General features: G+C 47.6%; 1 protein-coding gene across 5 annotated transcripts in view; it reads right to left on the reverse strand.

The window, feature by feature from the left end:
- The window catches only part of FBXW4 (F-box and WD repeat domain containing 4), a 173053-nt gene that overhangs the window by 8721 nt on the left and 146744 nt on the right, over positions 1–17588 (reverse strand). For 2 of the 5 annotated variants that reach the window (XM_077125795.1, XM_077125797.1), the window contains exons 6-7: positions 13885–13950; positions 1860–2000 (exon numbers count right to left, since the gene is read on the reverse strand). In XM_077125795.1, coding sequence (XP_076981910.1) covers positions 1860–2000; positions 13885–13950 — 207 coding nt within the window. Of the gene's footprint in view, positions 1–1859; positions 2001–3550; positions 5630–5880; positions 7598–13884; positions 13951–17588 lie in introns of those variants that run through there. The other 3 variants (XR_013161703.1, XR_013161702.1, XM_077125796.1) reach the window with 3 other exon arrangements.

The raw sequence follows: 17588 nt of genomic DNA on the forward strand, positions 1-17588 counted from the left end.
TAAATAGAAGAACCAGTACCATTAAAAACTCCTAGAAGAAACTGTAGGGAAGCATCTTTAGGATATTGTGGTAGGCAGCAGTTTCTTAGACCTTATACCCAAAGCACAAAAAGGAAAAGAAAAACTAGATACATGGGACCGTCTCAAAACGGAATACTTTTGCACTTCAAAGAACTTCAAAAGGGTGAAAAGGTGACCTACTCAATGGGAGAAAATCTTTGGAAACCACATATCTAACAAAGATTTAATATCCAGAATATATAAAGAAATCCTATAACTCAACAATAAAAAGACAACCCAATTGGAAAATGACTAAAAAGACATGAATAGACATTTTTCCAAAACAGAAATACAAATGGCTTAAAAGCACATGGAAAGATGCTCATCTTCACTAGCTGTTAGGAAAATGCAAATTGAAACCACAATAAGATATGATTTCACACAGACTAGAATAGCCACTATTAAACAGAAAACTACAGGTGTTGGAGAGGATATGGGAAAATAAGAACACTTATTCACTACTGATGGAAATATAAAATGGTGCAGCCACTGTGGCAGATAGTTTGGCGGTTCCTCAAGAAGCCAAGTACAGAACAGCAATATGATTTGGCAGCCCTAATACTAAGTATATGCCCAGAAGAACTGCAGCAGGAATGCGAAGAGACGTATTTGCACAGCAGTGTTCATAGTGGCATTATTCACAAATGCCAGAAGATGGAAGCAACCCAAGTGTCCACCAACCAATGAATGGACAAATAAAATGTGGTATATACATACAATGGAATATTATTCAGCCATAAGAAAGAATGAATGGATGAAACTTGAGGACATTATGTTGAGTGAAATAAGCCAGACACACAGGATAAATCTTGTGGTATGATCTCACTAGTATGAACTAAATATAATGAGCAAACTTCATGATGTTAATACCTAGAATATAGGTCACTAGAAGATAAAATAAGTATAAAAGAATGGGGAAATGCTGCCTGATTCATGCAGAATTTTAAAATAAGCTTGATTATAAATGTTGAAATTGTTAGCAGTAATGGTAGCACATTTCCATGTACATAATAAATAATCAGTGCTGAATCGTGGGTATGATTGTGGTTGAAAGGGGAAGTTTAGGGTCATGTACGTCACTAGAATGAAAGCTGAAGGATGAAACATGGAACTGTATAACACAGTGAACCCTGTTGCAGATGATGAAGGTGGTTAATAGTACAAATATGACAGTGTTCTTCCATGAATAAGAACAAATGTTTGTCACAACTACAAATTTTAATAAAAGGTTGCTATATATGAGGAAAAATGCACCTAATGCAAACTATGGACTGTAATTAACAGTAATATCTTAATGCTCTTCCAGCAGTTGTAACAGAGGTACCACACTGATGCTAAGTGTCAATAATAGCGGGGTATGAGGGGCGAGTGGGTTTTCTTTTTGGAGCTATGAAAATGTCCTAAAATTGATTGTGGCAATGAAAGCACAGCTCCATGATTATACCGAGAGCCACTGGTTGTACACTTTGGATAGACTGTATGATATGTGAATAAAACTGTTTTGGGGGAAAAAAGAGAAACAGCATCTGGGACAGAGGGCTGAGGGCCAGTATCCCAATGGCTCCAGAGGCTCTGAGAAATGCCTGTCTTCATAGGAGCCTCTTGCTTACAGTCTTCCAGCCCTGAGGGGAGGAGCTGTCCAAGGGTGGAATATAAGTTTGTTATGATCTTGTTGGCCCCTCCTGACCCAGCTCTTGACATGGAGTCTCTGCATCCTCTCCCTTGGCCAACCCAGGATGGAGAGAGGGCCAGGGTTGGCTCAGGGCTCCAACCATCTAGTCCCCTACCACCACACTCACCGGACACTGGCACGGAGGTCCCAGTACCGAACATAGGTGTCGTAGCCACAGGACAGGAGTGTAGAAGGGGTCTCATACATGACATCCAGCACTCCAGCCCCTGGGGGGAAGTCACTGCCTAGATGTGTCATCAGCTGCCCACTGGAGAAAAGAAGGCAGAGGTTTAAGCTAGTCACCTGGGCCCATGTGCCTTCTTTCAACCTCCAAATGGGCGCAGACCTTGGGGAAATGCAGCTCTCCTTCCTGATCCAGAATCAGAATCCCTTAGAAAGTGGGCCAAGGGAGAAAACACCCCTTCCTGTACTCCTGCCCCTGCCACCCCAACCCCAGGGCCTCTCCATCCAGCCCTGGCTCCTGGCCCCATGGACCTGCACTCTCCTTTCTCTCCTCCTCCCAGTATCTCCTTAGTTCCCAGCTAAAGACCTCAGTCAGATGCCAGCAGCCCACCATCACACCTGTGTGCTAGCCTCAGGCATTCCACTCCTTTTCAGGACGATGAATGGGCCCTTACTGAAGGAGTCAACCCCCCACCCCCAACACACACACACACACACACACACACACACCCCACCCCCAACACACACACACACACACACACACATGTTTGGTTACTTTATACTCTTGATCCTCCAGGTCATGCAGTTCTGAGCTGCCCCAGCCCAATGCCTTAATTCCTGCCTGTAATCTGGGACTCAAACCTCACTGAGGATAAAGACCACACAAAGGGAGACGGGGAGTCCCAGGAGATGTTAAAATAAGTAAACACCTTTGTGCTCAGGGAGAGAAATCGCTGAGAAAGCAGCTTAGCAGGCTGGTCCCTAGAGTCCTGGCCCGGCTGCCCCGCCTGGAGCTAGCACGCCTCCATGATCACAGCCCCCAGCCTGCTGGGCCCCCACCCGCTCTACCCCCCTCGCCCCTCCTGGTGGCCGAGAGCAGATTACTGAGAAGAACAATTTCTTTGTGACTGTGTAATTCCCTCCGTGACCGCGGCAGTGGGCAGACCCCTTCCCCTGATGCCAGACCCCTAGCAACCACGTAGGGGGGCTTCCTGGCCCTAGCAACTACCCCTCAACATCAAGTGCACCAGCTAATCCCTGCAGCTAGGGGACGGGGAGAAGCATTGAGTTTCTGTAGAATGACTGAGGGGAATGAAAGCAAAGAACCAGTTTAGACCCAATGCCTCAGCTTGATCCGAGGAGCAACAAGGCCATGGACATTTCATAGGGAGGGAGACAACTTTACATCCCACCATTCCAGCTCTGGCCCGTGTAGCATTTCAGTAAGCGGCTTGAGGCAGACAAGGCTGTATGCATGTCTGTCTGCAGATTCAGCTCCAGTCCCTCCACCTCACAAACTGATCTTTCATCTCCCTCTGCTCCAACAGAGTCACCATCTTCTTTGAAGCCTGAAGGAGCTGAGGGAACAGGCTGTGTGGGTTCCTTTCTGCCCACTGCCTTTCTCTGTGGGCCCTCAGCACCCTCAGATTGCCCCCAGCTTCGTAGTCAGGGAAGTTCTTCGTGGCCCACTGCTGGGTTGGAGTTAGAAGATAACAACCTCTGTTTGTTGGGGTGATTCTGAGTGGGAACAAGCAGAAAGCCACCTTCCCAGGTCAGCATCCCCTAGAGATGAACGACTTCGGCTTCTAAAGAACTTCTGCCCCCCTAGAAGGCCACCGGCTGTGATTCACCCACCTGGGCAGGCCAAGCCGTGATGGGTCAGTCTCTCTCCAAGTCACATACATGCCTAGGCACTATTTTGGTCCACAGTTCTCCTTTCTCCAGATTTGGGGGCCCTGCCCCCTCCATTAGTGAGGCCTTAAAGAATAATTGAGGAGCTCTCCCCTTTAATCTATAGAAGTAATTTCATGTTTGTCTGTTTGAAATAGAAGATGAAAGGCACTGGGGGTTAGGGGTTGTGAAGCCCAGCATGGCTCTACCTGTCCCAGGGTTCAGAGGGAAAGAGAGCTGGGCACCCACAGGGTTGAACAGGGACAGTGGCAAACTGGGTACACACAGACACTGAACTGCCAACCTGGGCCCCTGCCCTGCTGTCTAAGCCACCACTGGAAAATGTTATGGTTAGTGTCTACAACAAGAAATACAGAATAGTTCCAGGGTCCCTACCCTCCAGGGCCTGAGCAAGCATCAGTCCTTGAGGGCTGGGACAAGTCCCAAAAGCCCCTTGTCTGCTAGCCCCGCCTTGCCAGACAGTGGAGTTCCTTTCTCCTGCTTTCTCTGGTTCTCTGAAATGGCCACACACACTTTAAATGGGCCAATAAAAAGATACAATTTCTTTTGCCGCTGTGCCTGGGACCCTCAATGCTCTGTTGTAGAGTGCAGTGAGGTTAAGTTCAGAGCATAAACTGACCCACCAGTCTTTGGGAAATGGCTGGGCTCTTCCAATAGCAGCTCGGTGGTGACATAGGAGTCCTGCTGGGGCTTTGATTTGGGAAAACAAACAGAAATGGCACCGTGGGCCCTTCAGGGCCTTCACCCCAGGGCCAATTTAACTAGAAAACTCTGGCTCAACTGCTCTGGTGGAGGGAGAGATCAGCCTGACAATAGCCCCAAACTTTGGGAGAAGGGGGCACAAAACAAGCTGTGTCTCCTCATCCCCTCCTCCTGGGCTCCTTTTCTTAACTGCAAGTTTGTTCTTGTAAAAACGATTAGATTGCAATTTGTATAACGTGGTGACCCCCAAATTCAGACGTTTCACCCCTTTTCTCTGGAAAGAATGTTAAGAATGCTTCTCGGCCTCTTCTCACCGTGGGGGGCAGGAGGGTGTGTGGAGCCTTGACTGTTGCACGACTTGTGTGGGAACAGCGCTGCACTCGGAGCCCTGGGCCAAGACTGGAGCAATGGCTGGGCCTGTCACTATAGAAGGCCAGACAAAAAGACCATTCCCTTCCAGCTCTTGTGGACAAAGCCCAGGCTTCCAGTAGCTGCTGAGGGCTGGGGGGCCTCCACACCCCAGCCTCCTGAGAGCCTGACTCCAGCAATTCTCTCCAGACCCAGTGAGACGGATTGGGCTGTCCCTGTGAGCCTGATGAATAAGACAGGCCACGGAGGGAGGGCCTGAAAGAGACCTATCCCCTTGGCCCTGGCTGTGTGCAGGCTGCTCCAGGAGCCTCGACTACCTGGGCACAGTACAGCCATATCCCTGAGATACCCCTTGAAAAAGCAATCAGGTAAGGGGCTTGAGTCCCCTTGGTCCAACTCACCCTGATGCCCATGCAGTCTTACTGAAGAAGCTAGGGGGAAGTGGGAGAATAGAGGAAATCCCTGACAGAGAAGAAAATTTAAACAAGTCACTCCATCACCCACTAACTGGAGGTAGGCACTGGCCCTGACCATCTGAATGTCTCATTAGGGAGAGGTCCTGAAGGCCAGGCTGGAGTTGAACAGAAAGGCAGTCCAGGCAAAGCCCACTCCTCTAGTCCAGGTGCTGCAGAGTTAGCAATGCCTGGGAGGCTCTGTTTCACTCCTCCCCACTCCCAGCCTCCAAGCAACCCCTACCCCCAAGTCTGGCCTGTCCAAGCCCCCCACCTATACAGAAGGTCCTCCTCTATAAAGTTCTCCTAAGATATCTCTGGCTCCCACCTCCCAGCCCACATCTAAGAATGCCCTTAATTTCCACACCATTCTACAGCCAGTTTTAACAATTGGGCTTCCTTGTGATACCCCCTGGAGGGCCTATGGGTGCTCCTTCCTGCATCTATTTGGGTGTAAGGACATCCCAATGGCTTATACTACCCTGAAACGCAACAGTGCCTTTTTTTTTTTTTTTTTTTTTTTTAAGAGAGAGGAAGGAAGGGAAGGAAAGACAGAGAGAAGGAAGGAAGGATGGAAGGAAGGAAGGGAGGAAGAAAGGGAAACAACTTTAAACATTTTCTTGTTTTATTGTATTTTGTTTGTTTGTTTGTTTTTTACATGGGCTGGGGCCGGGAATCGAACCGAGGTCCTCCGGCATGGCAGGCAAGCACTTTTGCCCGCTAAGCCACCGCGGCCCGCCGCAACAGTGCCTTTTAAGGGAGGGAAAGGATGGAAGGGTGACAAAGAGTTCACCTTCCTATATCTCTTCTGCTCCCAGGGGTGGGGGAGTGAAAGGGGGCAGATGGCCTGAAGGTATAAGCTGGGCCCAACATGGTTGCTATGAGAATGGGAGATTGTTCCTTCTTTCGTCTCATTCTTTCCTTCCCTCTCTTCCTTTGATCAATATCCGCTTATTAAGCATTTTCTGTATCTAAGGTTTTGTGCTTGATAGACATTACAGATAAATGGGATATTGTTCTTCAATCAAGTGAGGGAGAGAAATATGAATCATGTATATATCTAATGAATTCAGCGCATGATTTGGTAAAGACAGAAAAAAATTTAAGAGGATAGAGAAACTTTCTGTTTGAGGATGTTGAGCTGATTCTTCAATGAGCTACAGGATTGTGGCAGGCAATGAGGGGAGGGGGCAGTGGCCCAGGTAGAAGGAACAGCAATAACAAAGGTGCAGAGAGGGAGCAACTGGGCTATATGGGCCATGGATGGTAGTCTGGCTTGCTAGGGACTCATGTATGTGAGGGGAGTAGGGAGAGAGAAGGCTGGCAGAATATCTGGTTTCCAGGTCATGGTGGGCCATCAAGTCCCACCATGGTCTTTACACCTCTCACCTGGTGGTAATTCCATGAATGGCAGACAGCCAGAAGGCATTTGAGCAGGGAGTGACTGTCCTGGTCCAGCGTCCTGATTTCAGATAAGGATTTCAGGCCAAGAGAGGAAAAGTGACCTTCCTAAAGTCACATAGCAAGAAAAGGCAGAGTCTGAACCCATGATAAAGGCTGAGCTTCTGCAAAGCCTGTCTGAAAGCGTCATCCAGGATGGACCAGAAGAGAGTTGGGGGGCCACCTGCCTATGCGTCTGCTGGGAACAGATGGGACTGCTGTGCAGGTCACCAGGGCAGGGCAGCCCCTGCACTGGCAGCAGCTCCTGAACACCGAGTCCATAATATGTACCAGGCTCTATGCCGAGAACTTCACATATATCAGTTCTTCCAATCCTCACAACAGGCCTACGAAGTAAGTATACTTAACTCTACAGATAAGAAAACTAAGGCTCAAAGGTGGTATGTCTATGTAAGCATTAGAGTCAGGTTGTTATACACCTAAGCCCATGCCCTTGCCGGTGGCACTTTCTGCCTTCACAGACCAGACAGCCACTTGCCACTGACCCTTGTCTCTCCAGGTGCCTCCAGAGGCCCTAGTGGCCAGGACACCTCCAAGCCCTGGCCTATTCTTTGCAGACCTCCATACCTTCCAGGTGCCCAGAAGCTGGCCCTCTGGCGAGGGAAAGCCAGTGGAAGCATGGCATGCCCCAGCCCCATCAGGTGGGAGAGAAGGGCTCTTCCCCAACGCATAGCCCCTCACATGCTTGTGAGTGTGCACACGCACACCCTGAGCATCCGCCCACGCACACGTGTTCAGACACAATGGCTCAAAGGCCAGCAGCTGGGCAGCCCACTTTGTACTGCTAACAAGGGGACCGTAATTACAGGAAGGGGCAGCCGGGCAGATAAAAGGATACAAAATTTCAACATCTGTTGCCATAAAGGGATAAGGAGAAGTGAAACGCAAAGTATCAGTTTGGTGTCAGCAGGCAGAGAGGCAATTTCAAAGAGTTCAGGGGACAACAGGACAAGAAAGAAAAAGGATTGTGGGGGAGAAAGAAAGAAAGAGAGAAATTACAGGGTTCCTTAAAGAGGTAAAGAAAAAAGAAAATGAAAAAAGCTGTCAGTAATACTTTCAAAGAAGGCAGGTACTTTAAAGAGGGGCAATTCCCATAATCACCCTGACTGAGGGCTGGGCCGCCTGCATGGGGTGGGGGCAAAGGGACAGGGGACAGGGACAAAGCCACACCTGGGGCAGAATGGGTTGCTCAGCCTGGGCTCAGGACAGTTTTCTTCTCTAGACAGTTAAAATGGGCTCCTTCCAGATACCCCTGCCATTCTTTACACCAGTAAGTGTCCTAATGTTCATACTCTGGGCTCAGTCCAGGGATAGATAATAAGATAAGCTCCTAGCTTGGAGGGGGAGCCTACCAGGTCACACCTGGCTGACAGGATGCCCCTGACATGTACTCTAACACGGTGCCCAGTGGAGAGGCTCACCAACTCCAGCCACAAAAATCTGAAGCCTTCATGGTGGAGGTGCTACTTAGGCTGAAGAATGAGCAAGATTTCATTAGGCAGAGATGGGGCATTCCAGGCAGAGGGGTCAGCCTGAGCAAAGGCTCAGAGGGGGAAAATGCGGGGCACATGTCAGAATGGGTGAGGAGCCTATTGCCCCTGTCTTTGTTGAGAAAGGGGCTTTCGGATAGAACTAAAGAGTAATGGGTAACTGGAGATGAGTCTGGCTGGAAGGGGAAATGGAATTGAGGGCTATGCAGGAGTACACAGTTAGGGCCACACACCCAGGGCAACACACTGGCCAGTTGAGGACACAAACCTAATGCAAATAGGTGCCCTAGATGCAACCAGGTCCTCAAAGCCTACCCCAACCCACTTCTCTACCTCACAGCCTGCAGGCTAGCTCAGGGCTATGCCAGGAGCCACTGGGATACCTCAAGTTTGGGATCCCAGGCCTCTTCATCCTGATGCCTGCCTGTCCACAGCCACTGGGGGCAAAATGGTGCCCTGATCTCAGGGCACCAATGCCAGATCCAGCTCAAATATCCCTTGACAGAAAAGGGAAATGCCCCAGCAAGTGTGAGGCCAAAGGGCTTGGGGTATGAGGCAGGCCAGTTAGGTCCACCTGGGCCTTCCAGCAGCTAGAAGGTGTGTCTCACACAAAGACTTGACACCTCTCCTGGGGCCTAGCTCAAATGCAGGTAGAGAACACAAGACAGGCCTTGACTCCTCCTGACCCCAGGCTCAGAGCCGGATGGCTTTGACCCACTTGGGGCCTAAATGGACCAAAGGACCTCACAAGGGAGTGGTTGACTGTTGGCAGGGGCTATCAAGATGGAGGCACAGGAGTTCCTGGCACTATACCCTTGGCCTGAAGACCATCTACTCTCACAAGCAGGAACACTCTGACACCTCCACATTAGGTGAAGGATTCCATTTTTGTCCCTGCTTAGCACAGACAGGCTAGAGATCCCCCATTCTTGAGCCCAGCCTCCAACCCCATGACCCTTCAGTTTCAGAAAAAAGAAAGGCAGAGAAGGGAACAGCCAAACTTCTTGCCTTCTGGGCAATGGTGGGGTTCACTGCAGCTGCACTTTGACCCTTTGTGCTCCAGCCAGCATCTCTCCCTGTGCTGCCATCTGGCCTGGTCCACGGGAAGAAGAGTCTCCAAGGAATGAGAATGATGGAGTGAGGGACAAGGGAGCCTGAGAGGGGTCTCAGGCATTCAGAGAAGCAGTCTAGGCTGCCTGATGAAAATACCTTGGACGCACAGATAGCAGTGAGGTGATGACTCCACTGATGGGAGGTCCCAAAGGCACCTCCACCTCCAAGGTATGTCCCAGCCCCCACCACAGTTCTGCAGGCAGCCCTGGGAGAGGCCGTGCTTAGAGCAAAATTGCCCCTCCAGTACTTCCTTCCCCTGCCCCCCAGTCAGAGCACACACATAAAAGAAAATCCAGGAGCTCCTCAAGTTTCAGCTATGACAGGTTAAAAGCAAAGAATCCATCTAGCACAGCACACCGCCCAGCCGCCAAGTCCTGGCGGCGATGCTGTTCTACCTTTCAGATGGCCTGTCAGTCAGGCTTTGGTGTTATTGAAAGATCAAACTCTGTCCTGCCTGTTCATTACCTTAATCCTATTTTCTACATGGCTTTATTATCTGCTTGGGCCTCTCTGGGAAAGACAGCTACAGAAAGTTGTCCTGTCCATCCGTTTCCTCCCCCAACAAGCAGATGCCTCCACCACGTCTCTCCCTCAATCCCTGCAACCTCTCTTGTGTCCCAACCTTCCCTGGGGACAGGAGAGATGTTTCAACAAGACTCTGGGACCTCTGAGTGGTAAGGAGGAATCTGGAGCTGTAGAGAAGGTACTGCTAAATGACTCCTGGGCAGCCCTGCCACAGCAGTAGAGCCTGGGCACTGGCCAGCCAGAGGTGACTGTGTCCTTCAGTGGCTGTTTTGCATATGGCTCCAGGGAGAATCGAAAGCCTTATGGTCTTCTGCTCATTCTCATTGGGTTCTTTCTGGATTCAACAAACACCCAGGGTTTGAGGTTTCTGAGGTCTGGAGATTTCATCAGAGAATGCTATTCAAAGAGTTGGTGCTTAGAGCTCTATCCTGACTATATATCTGTGCCCAGGAGCATCCCCTTACCAAGGTAACCACAGGCAGAAGAGGCCTTCCCAAAGACTTCTCAACTTTTGAGATATAGCTGGGCCATCGTGGTACACCCAAGCCAGTCTGCACCTCCCAGCCTGTCTGACATCCTGGGCCTAGGCCAGTGACAGTGACTATATGAGCATAGTACAAGGTCTAGAAAATCTTGGCAGAAATGCCCATCTTTATGGCCCAAAGCCTTAGGAGCCTTCTCTGTGCCACGAGGTTAGCCGGTCTACCTCCCTGTCCACTGGTCACAAAGGCTACACATTTTTGAAGACTAAAAGACTGAGCTTCCATAAACTCCAACGTACTAATGTAGATGACAACTGTGGGAGAGGAAAGGAGGAGGCTACATGCATTAGTTAAGTGTCCCCCAAATGACAGATACTAAGTGGGCCACTTTTTCAAAAGAATTTTTTCATACTAATTCTGTTAGGTAGGTCTAATTAATTCTCATTTAGCAAATGTGGAAACTGAGGCGGGTCCCCAATCCCAGAGCAAATAAGTGGCAAAGCCAGTTCTGGAGCCCAAGCCAGTATGACCACACAGCCAATGTTCCCACAGTAGCTCCTCACAGCCTCCAGGCACACAATCCCTGGCATGCTTCTTCCCCCTCCTCAGAGGTAGAAAGGACCAGTAGCAGGAGGTTTGGCAGCGTGGGCTCATGGGAACAATTTTCAGATTGCAGGAACTATCACATCCTAGAGTCTAAAGAACAAAGGCACCCTCGGGAGTTTTAGTTATGCTGGCAACAGTGTGATGTAACCATTGGCTACATTAGCAAAAGTATAATAAAGTATAATATCTAGAATAAGGGAGGTCATAACACTTATCCCTAATCAGACCATACCTGGTCTGTTCAGGGTTCAGTTATGAACCCACCATCTTAAAAGGGATAAAACCAAGTTAATTAGAGAAACTTTCAGGTGAGAATGGTCCTGAAGCCAATATGAGGCCAACACTGTGGGTCACACTCCAGCCACTCCTCACCTTCTTTCTTGCTAACCAAACCCTGATTCTGCCCTCCATGTGCAGGGGAGGAAGCTGGGCTCTTCCCCAGGCTCAGGAGGTAAATCTTGACTGGTAAATCCATTACCCTTGCAAGGGTTTGGTTTAGGATGAGCATGGAACATAATTTTAGCTCACTAGATGTGGAGGAAATCTGCTCAGGGACTCCTAAGAAAGTCTTTCTAATCTTAAAAAGGAAACCCAGACACGGACATATCCTTTTCTTCCTTCTTCCCTTTGGGTGTTGCCTTGTGAGTTGGTGGAGCTGCCATAAATGAACTGAAGACAAGGACAAAAGCCACCTTGACTAAGGTGGCCGAAAGAAAGCTGAGGAGAATATAGGCTCCCATACTCCCACTGAGCTGCTGAACCCATCAACCCTGGAACTACCCAACTTCTTGACTCCTTGTTATTTAAGATGGTAATAACGCCTTTACTGTTTTAGCTACTTTGAATTAGGCATTCATTACTTTCAGTCAGAAGCATCTGAACTGATCTACTACGTTTATAAGGAACAAATGAAAGACTAAGGACTTTTGGCCTGAAAAAGAAAAGACACTGAAGGAGCAGGACCAAAGTTTTCATATATTTAAAGGCCTGTTCTTCAGAGGAGAGTGCCTTGTCTCTTGCTCAGAATTGCAGCTCCGGGAAACAAATCAACCCTCAATAAAAAGTAGGCATTCTAACTCTCAGAGCTATCGAAAGGTGTAATGAGTTGTTTGGGGAAGTAGTGAGTTTCCTGTCCCGGTGGTCAGAAAACCATCAAAGAAAATGTTGTTGAGAAAACCATGTTTAATTAAAATATCTCATGTGTTATAAAGGAATCTTTTAGAGAGACTGACTATAGAATGGGTTTTTCAGAAAAAAATTAAAAAGATAAGATTAACACTTTCCTAGGGAGATGAAGAGAAAAGAAGAGGAAGAGGCAGCCACGAAAAACACATTTTCACTGTTACTGTGAATTACGGCATTTAAAAAACAGACTGCTGCGACCTAGGGTCAGGTGACAAGTACTTAGATACCAAAAGCACAACTGATAAGATTATTGCTCTGCAGAAAACACTGTTAAGAGGATAAGAAGGCACCAGATTGGGAGAAGACATTTGCAAGCCATGTAACTGACAAAGGACTTGTATCTATATAAAACATATATATTATACATAAATCTTAAAACTCAACAGTAAAAAAAAAAAAGAAGAAAACTCAACAGTAAACAAACAGTCCAATTAACAAATGGGCAAAAGCCATACACCAAAGAGGATATATAGATGACAAATAAGCACTTGAAAATATGTTCAACATCTTCAGCATTTAGGAAATGCAAATTAAAGCCAAGATGAGATATCACACCTATTAGAGCAGCTAAAATTAAAAATAGTGATAATACCAAATGGTGGTGAGGATTCAGAGAAAATGGATCTCTCACTCTTTCTGGAAGGGCTGTAAAATGGTAAAGATAGTCTGGAAAATAGTTTGGCAGTTTCTTTAAAAATACAATTTTACTTCTGGGCAATTATTCCAGAGATATAAAAATATATGTTCATACACAAACCTGGAAACAAATGTTCACAACAGCTTTATCTGCAATAGTAAAAGAAAACTGAAAACAGCCCCAATGTCCTTCACTGGGCAAATGGTTAAAGAAACTGCTATATCCATACCATGAAGTACCACTCAGAAATAAAAAGGAAGGAATTACTGATACATGCAACAACTTTATAGGTCTCAATGGAATTATGCTGGGTTTTACAGAAGCCAATCTCAAAAGTTTATATACTGTGCAATTTCATTTAAATAACATTAAATGAAAAATTATAGAGGTAGAAGACAGATTATTGGTTGCCAGGGGTTTGGAATGAGAGAGAAGAGGAGGGGTGGGTGTCACTACAAAAGAGCAGCATGAGGGGTGGGTCTTTGTGCTGGATGGAACAAGGAGTTCTATACCTTGATTGTGATAGTGGTCACACAAATCTATACATGTGATAAATTTATATAGAACTAAATACACACACAAACGAATGAGTGCATGTAACACCGGAGAAGTCTGAAAAAGGGTTCTGGGTTATATCAATGTCAATTTCCTGGGTTACATCAATGTCGATTTCCTGGTTTTGATATACTACAGTAAGATGTTACGGGGGACCTCTCCATCCTATTTTTGTAACTTTCTATGACTATATCTTTCAAAATAAAAAGTAAACAAAAAAACCAGAATGGCAGATACACAGATGGGTATATGTCAAGCCTACAAAGGCAGAAAATTGTGAATAAAACAATTCATGTATTTTAACTGTCCTCTATAATTCTTTTTAGGACCTATAGGCCACTGTCAAAATTTCTTTATGTAAAAAAAAAATCATCTGTGAGAATAGTGGGCTCTTGTAGTCACATAGCCAGGCACTCCTCAGAGAACGAATATCATAAATCCAGATTGTGTTACTATAATTAACTTCCACATGAAATTATTTACCTATTATAAATTACTTTAGCAGCCCCTCAAGCTACCCCTGAACAATTCCCTGTGAGAAGGTGCCACAGCTAATGCTGTCATCAGGTTTTGGGGCAGGGGTCCTTCCCACTCGGCCAACTGAATCAGGGCTGACTTAGCCAGCTCTGCCTTTGGCCTCCCTGGCTGTTCCACAGTTCCAGCCCCACTGGAAGCCATAGTGTACTCAGGAATCTCTTACCTGTTGAGGTCCCAGATTCTTAGGGGTGAGAAGTGCCCACAACAAGCTGTTCCTGTCACAAAAGAGCTGCCAAACAAAAGAAGAGCAGAGTCAGATCTGGCTTGCCAGAACTTGTGGTGGAAATGGCTACACAATTAAAAATGCCATTCTCATTCTCCAGGGGATTGTGGGGTTAAGCCCGAAGGAGAGAAGCAGCCAAGAGAAGTCATCAGAGGAGTTCCAGGAAGACAGCTGGGAGCAGGGTGACAACTGCAAGTCCCACAGCTGCCTCGACAGAGAACCTGTAGGTCTAAGGATAGCTGAGCTTGCTGCTCAGCTCACTATAAAAACAGATCTCTAGATGAGCAACTCTGAGGTAGGAGCTTGTTGGGCTCCATCGTATGAACCCTGAGATCACAGTGCACATGGCACAGACAAGGTCTCCTGGGAATGGAGAACTGGAGGCTGGAAGGAAAACCCTGGTCTGAAGTTGAGGTGACTAGGAGACAATACTGAAGGTTATAAGAGATGAGAGGACCTGGTAATGTGGTATAAGCACAGGGTACGGTAAAGGCACCAAACTGAGAAAAGGAAAAATATGAAAGGTGAGTAAATGCCATAGGTGGATGACACGCTGGTTCATGAGGGTGGAGAGAGTGGGGAAGGAGAAGCCAGGCAGCCAGGGCTAGGGGGAGGAGGACAGGAGTCATAGGTAAGAGAACAGTGAAGATGTAAGAGTCAGGTGAGAAGGAGCACTCTGATCTTATTTCCCAGAGTATCTCTTAAACCCCCCAAAAGTTCAGCACATATAATCTGCACAGTTTCATTTTTGAATGGAGGCACAAGCCCAGTTGAAGGACCAGTGCAATGAACTAGGTTAGCTAGGACTAGAACTTGAACCTAGGAGCCAGACAATGTCTTTGTTAAAGGATTTGGCAGGGGTAGGGAGGGGGAAGTCTTTAGGAATTCCGGATTTGAAAACCTAAATGGCAAGGAAGAGAGTTGAAAGGAGCTGGGTCATTCAGGAGCCCTAGGGCAGGGATGGGCCATGCCCCTACACGTCTGCTGTGGAGGGGAGGGGGCTGGACATACTAATGACACGTTAGCAGCCCATCCGCCTGGCCCAGCCCAGCACCTGTGGCTCTCTGATCCCAGGTGCACCAGTGGGGAGATGGATTTCCTTAGAAAGGGGGCTGAAGAAGCCATGGCTTTGGCTAGGGTAGGGAGTTTGGCCTGCCATTTGCTGATGGGGGTAATGTTAGGGCAGGTATTACCTGCCTATGTTTGCAAATGTTAGATTGCAAACCACTGATTTACAATCAAAATTGCAGGGCAGATGTCTCCTTTTCAGGAGACAGGCTAATAAAAAGGCCACGTGAGCCACCTTAGGGTGTTCATGCCTCAAGCTAAGACTTCCTACAGGGACATGCCCCCATCATCCCAGCTCCCTCTCGACCAATAGTATTGCCAGCAGTCATAAAACTATAGTGTGATAGGGTGGGCCACAGTGGCTCAGTAGGCACGTTCTCGCCTGCCGTACCAGAAACCCAGGTTTGATTCTCAGTGCCTGCTTATGTAAAAAACAAAACAAACAAACAAACAAACACTACAGTGTGGTAATGCCAGCACAGTCACTCTCACCAGGCTGAGAAGCAGCCATTGGACACTGAAGTCCCAAACTACAAAGCCAGGAGGTGTTGCCCTGCCCCTCCTCCTCCCAACAGTTTTCTCTTTAGGGTAATCCATTAATAACTGGTAAAGCCAATTGCCTTGGGTTGGAAACATAATAGCCACTTGGAAATCATTGGACCAGGCAGTTGGGCTCTCCAGACTCTGGAGGAGTGGGGGCTGGGTGAGGAACGCAAGCACAGATATACAGCCACCTCTCAAGAAGGCCTGTGGCAGGCCCCTGACTGGCCACAAATGTAAATTAGCATTAAGGTAAATCAATAGAGAGGGAGATGGGAGGAACCTGGAACTTTAATCCCTGCCACCCTCAGAGCTCTGACCTCCCAGCAGGCCTGGGTGGGGAGAGGAAGGCTGCCAACATCTTCCCCAAGGACCCCCGTCCTCTATTCCTGCCTACCCACCCTGGCCCTGCTCACCTGACACCAGAACGAGGAGTGCCCCTCACCTCCATCTCCTACAAATAACTTTTTAATTGCCTGGACATGACACGCATAAGTGTTTCTGCCCTTTTCTTTTTGCCTGGCTGCTGTGAAGGAGGTAGAAGAGAGGGAGGGAAAATAGAGAGTCTTCCTGGCACTTATGAGATCTAAGAGCTTAATCAAACTTAATACTCAATAAAAAACCAACTGAGCAACAGTCAAACTGACCTGGAGCCAGGTCCTGCTGAGGGACACACACCAGGACTAATAGCCATCCTTGGGGACTCCGGGGAGCAGAAGGCTACAGACAGTCCTGCACATCTCTAATTACTTCCCTCCTACTTGTGACCATACCCACCTTCCAGCCCATCCCCAACTCCCTTGGACTCTAGGAAGCATGGGGCAAATGCCACAGGCCAGACACATTTAAAGTCAGAAGATTAACAAGGGTGTGCCCAAGTGTAGTTTCTGCAGAGTGTGGGACAGATACATGGAACAGAGGAAGAGAAGGAATCCATTACTCTGGCACACCCAAAGGATGTTTCACACCCCACAAAGATTGCTGAGATAGAAATTATTAGCCCCATTGTACAGAAAGGGAAGGTAAAGTGACAGCTGCCAGGCTGCCATGAACTGACTCAGAATGTTGCAGCTTTGAGACTCACCGGTAAAGTGCTTTAAAAAGGGGCTGGTGTGTGGCATCTGTGTCTCAGAGGCAGCCTGGCTACTCTCACTTCCTAAGCATGTCAAAGGTTCACAATAAATAGCTGAGATCAACTAAATACAACATGTACCATACTTCTATGGCTTCTCCATACCCTCTATGGCTATTCCTAAAGACTGCTCCAAGAATCTTTCTCTTTAAAAGGTCTTTTCTGTAACCTCAATTTAGGGTTTGGGTTATTGAAAAAAACAGCTCCCCTTAGCAGAGAAAGAAAATTCACAAGGTTTCTGCCTTCAGTCCTATTGTTCCCTCAGGGGAATCCCAGGGACAAGGGCAGCAAACCTGTCCTGACCAGGCAGAAAGGCAGGAGCTGGTGGCTCCCCAGCTGGGTTGTTCGTCCATTCCCTGAGCCCTAACTGTATTTGGCTATCTTCCTCACAGGACAAATGGTAATTTGGGGGTTATCTTCCCCTCTTCCTTTGGAAATCATGAGCTGGCTGGTGGGTTCTGTGTACTCCCACGCCTAGCACAGTGCCTGGCCCAGAGGAGGCACTCAGTGCAAATCTGTGGAAACTAGTCTTGTGGGCTTTGAAGGTGCCCTTCCCAAATCATCACCAACTCACACCTGTACAAGGCATGACAGACGTCACTGGGGCAGTAGGAAGTCTCTCATAAGTACCACAACCAGATAAGAGATAAGAAGTCTCTACCGTACCTAAAAATCAATGTCAAAACACTCACTCGAACAAAAAATAAAGAAGCAAAAAAATCCCACACACGTGTACATGCTCTTTCCTTCTCTCCCCGTTCCCTCTCTCCCAATGTTTTAGTCTGCCAAAGCTGCCAGAATGCAACACAACAGAGATGGTTTGGTTTTTAATAAAAGGGGATTTATTTAGTTAAAAACATATAGTTCATCAGAGGAAAGGCAGCTAACTTTAAACTGAGGTTCT

This window comes from Tamandua tetradactyla, chromosome 13 (assembly GCF_023851605.1).
Source record: "Tamandua tetradactyla isolate mTamTet1 chromosome 13, mTamTet1.pri, whole genome shotgun sequence".
Lineage (NCBI taxonomy): Eukaryota > Metazoa > Chordata > Mammalia > Pilosa > Myrmecophagidae > Tamandua > Tamandua tetradactyla.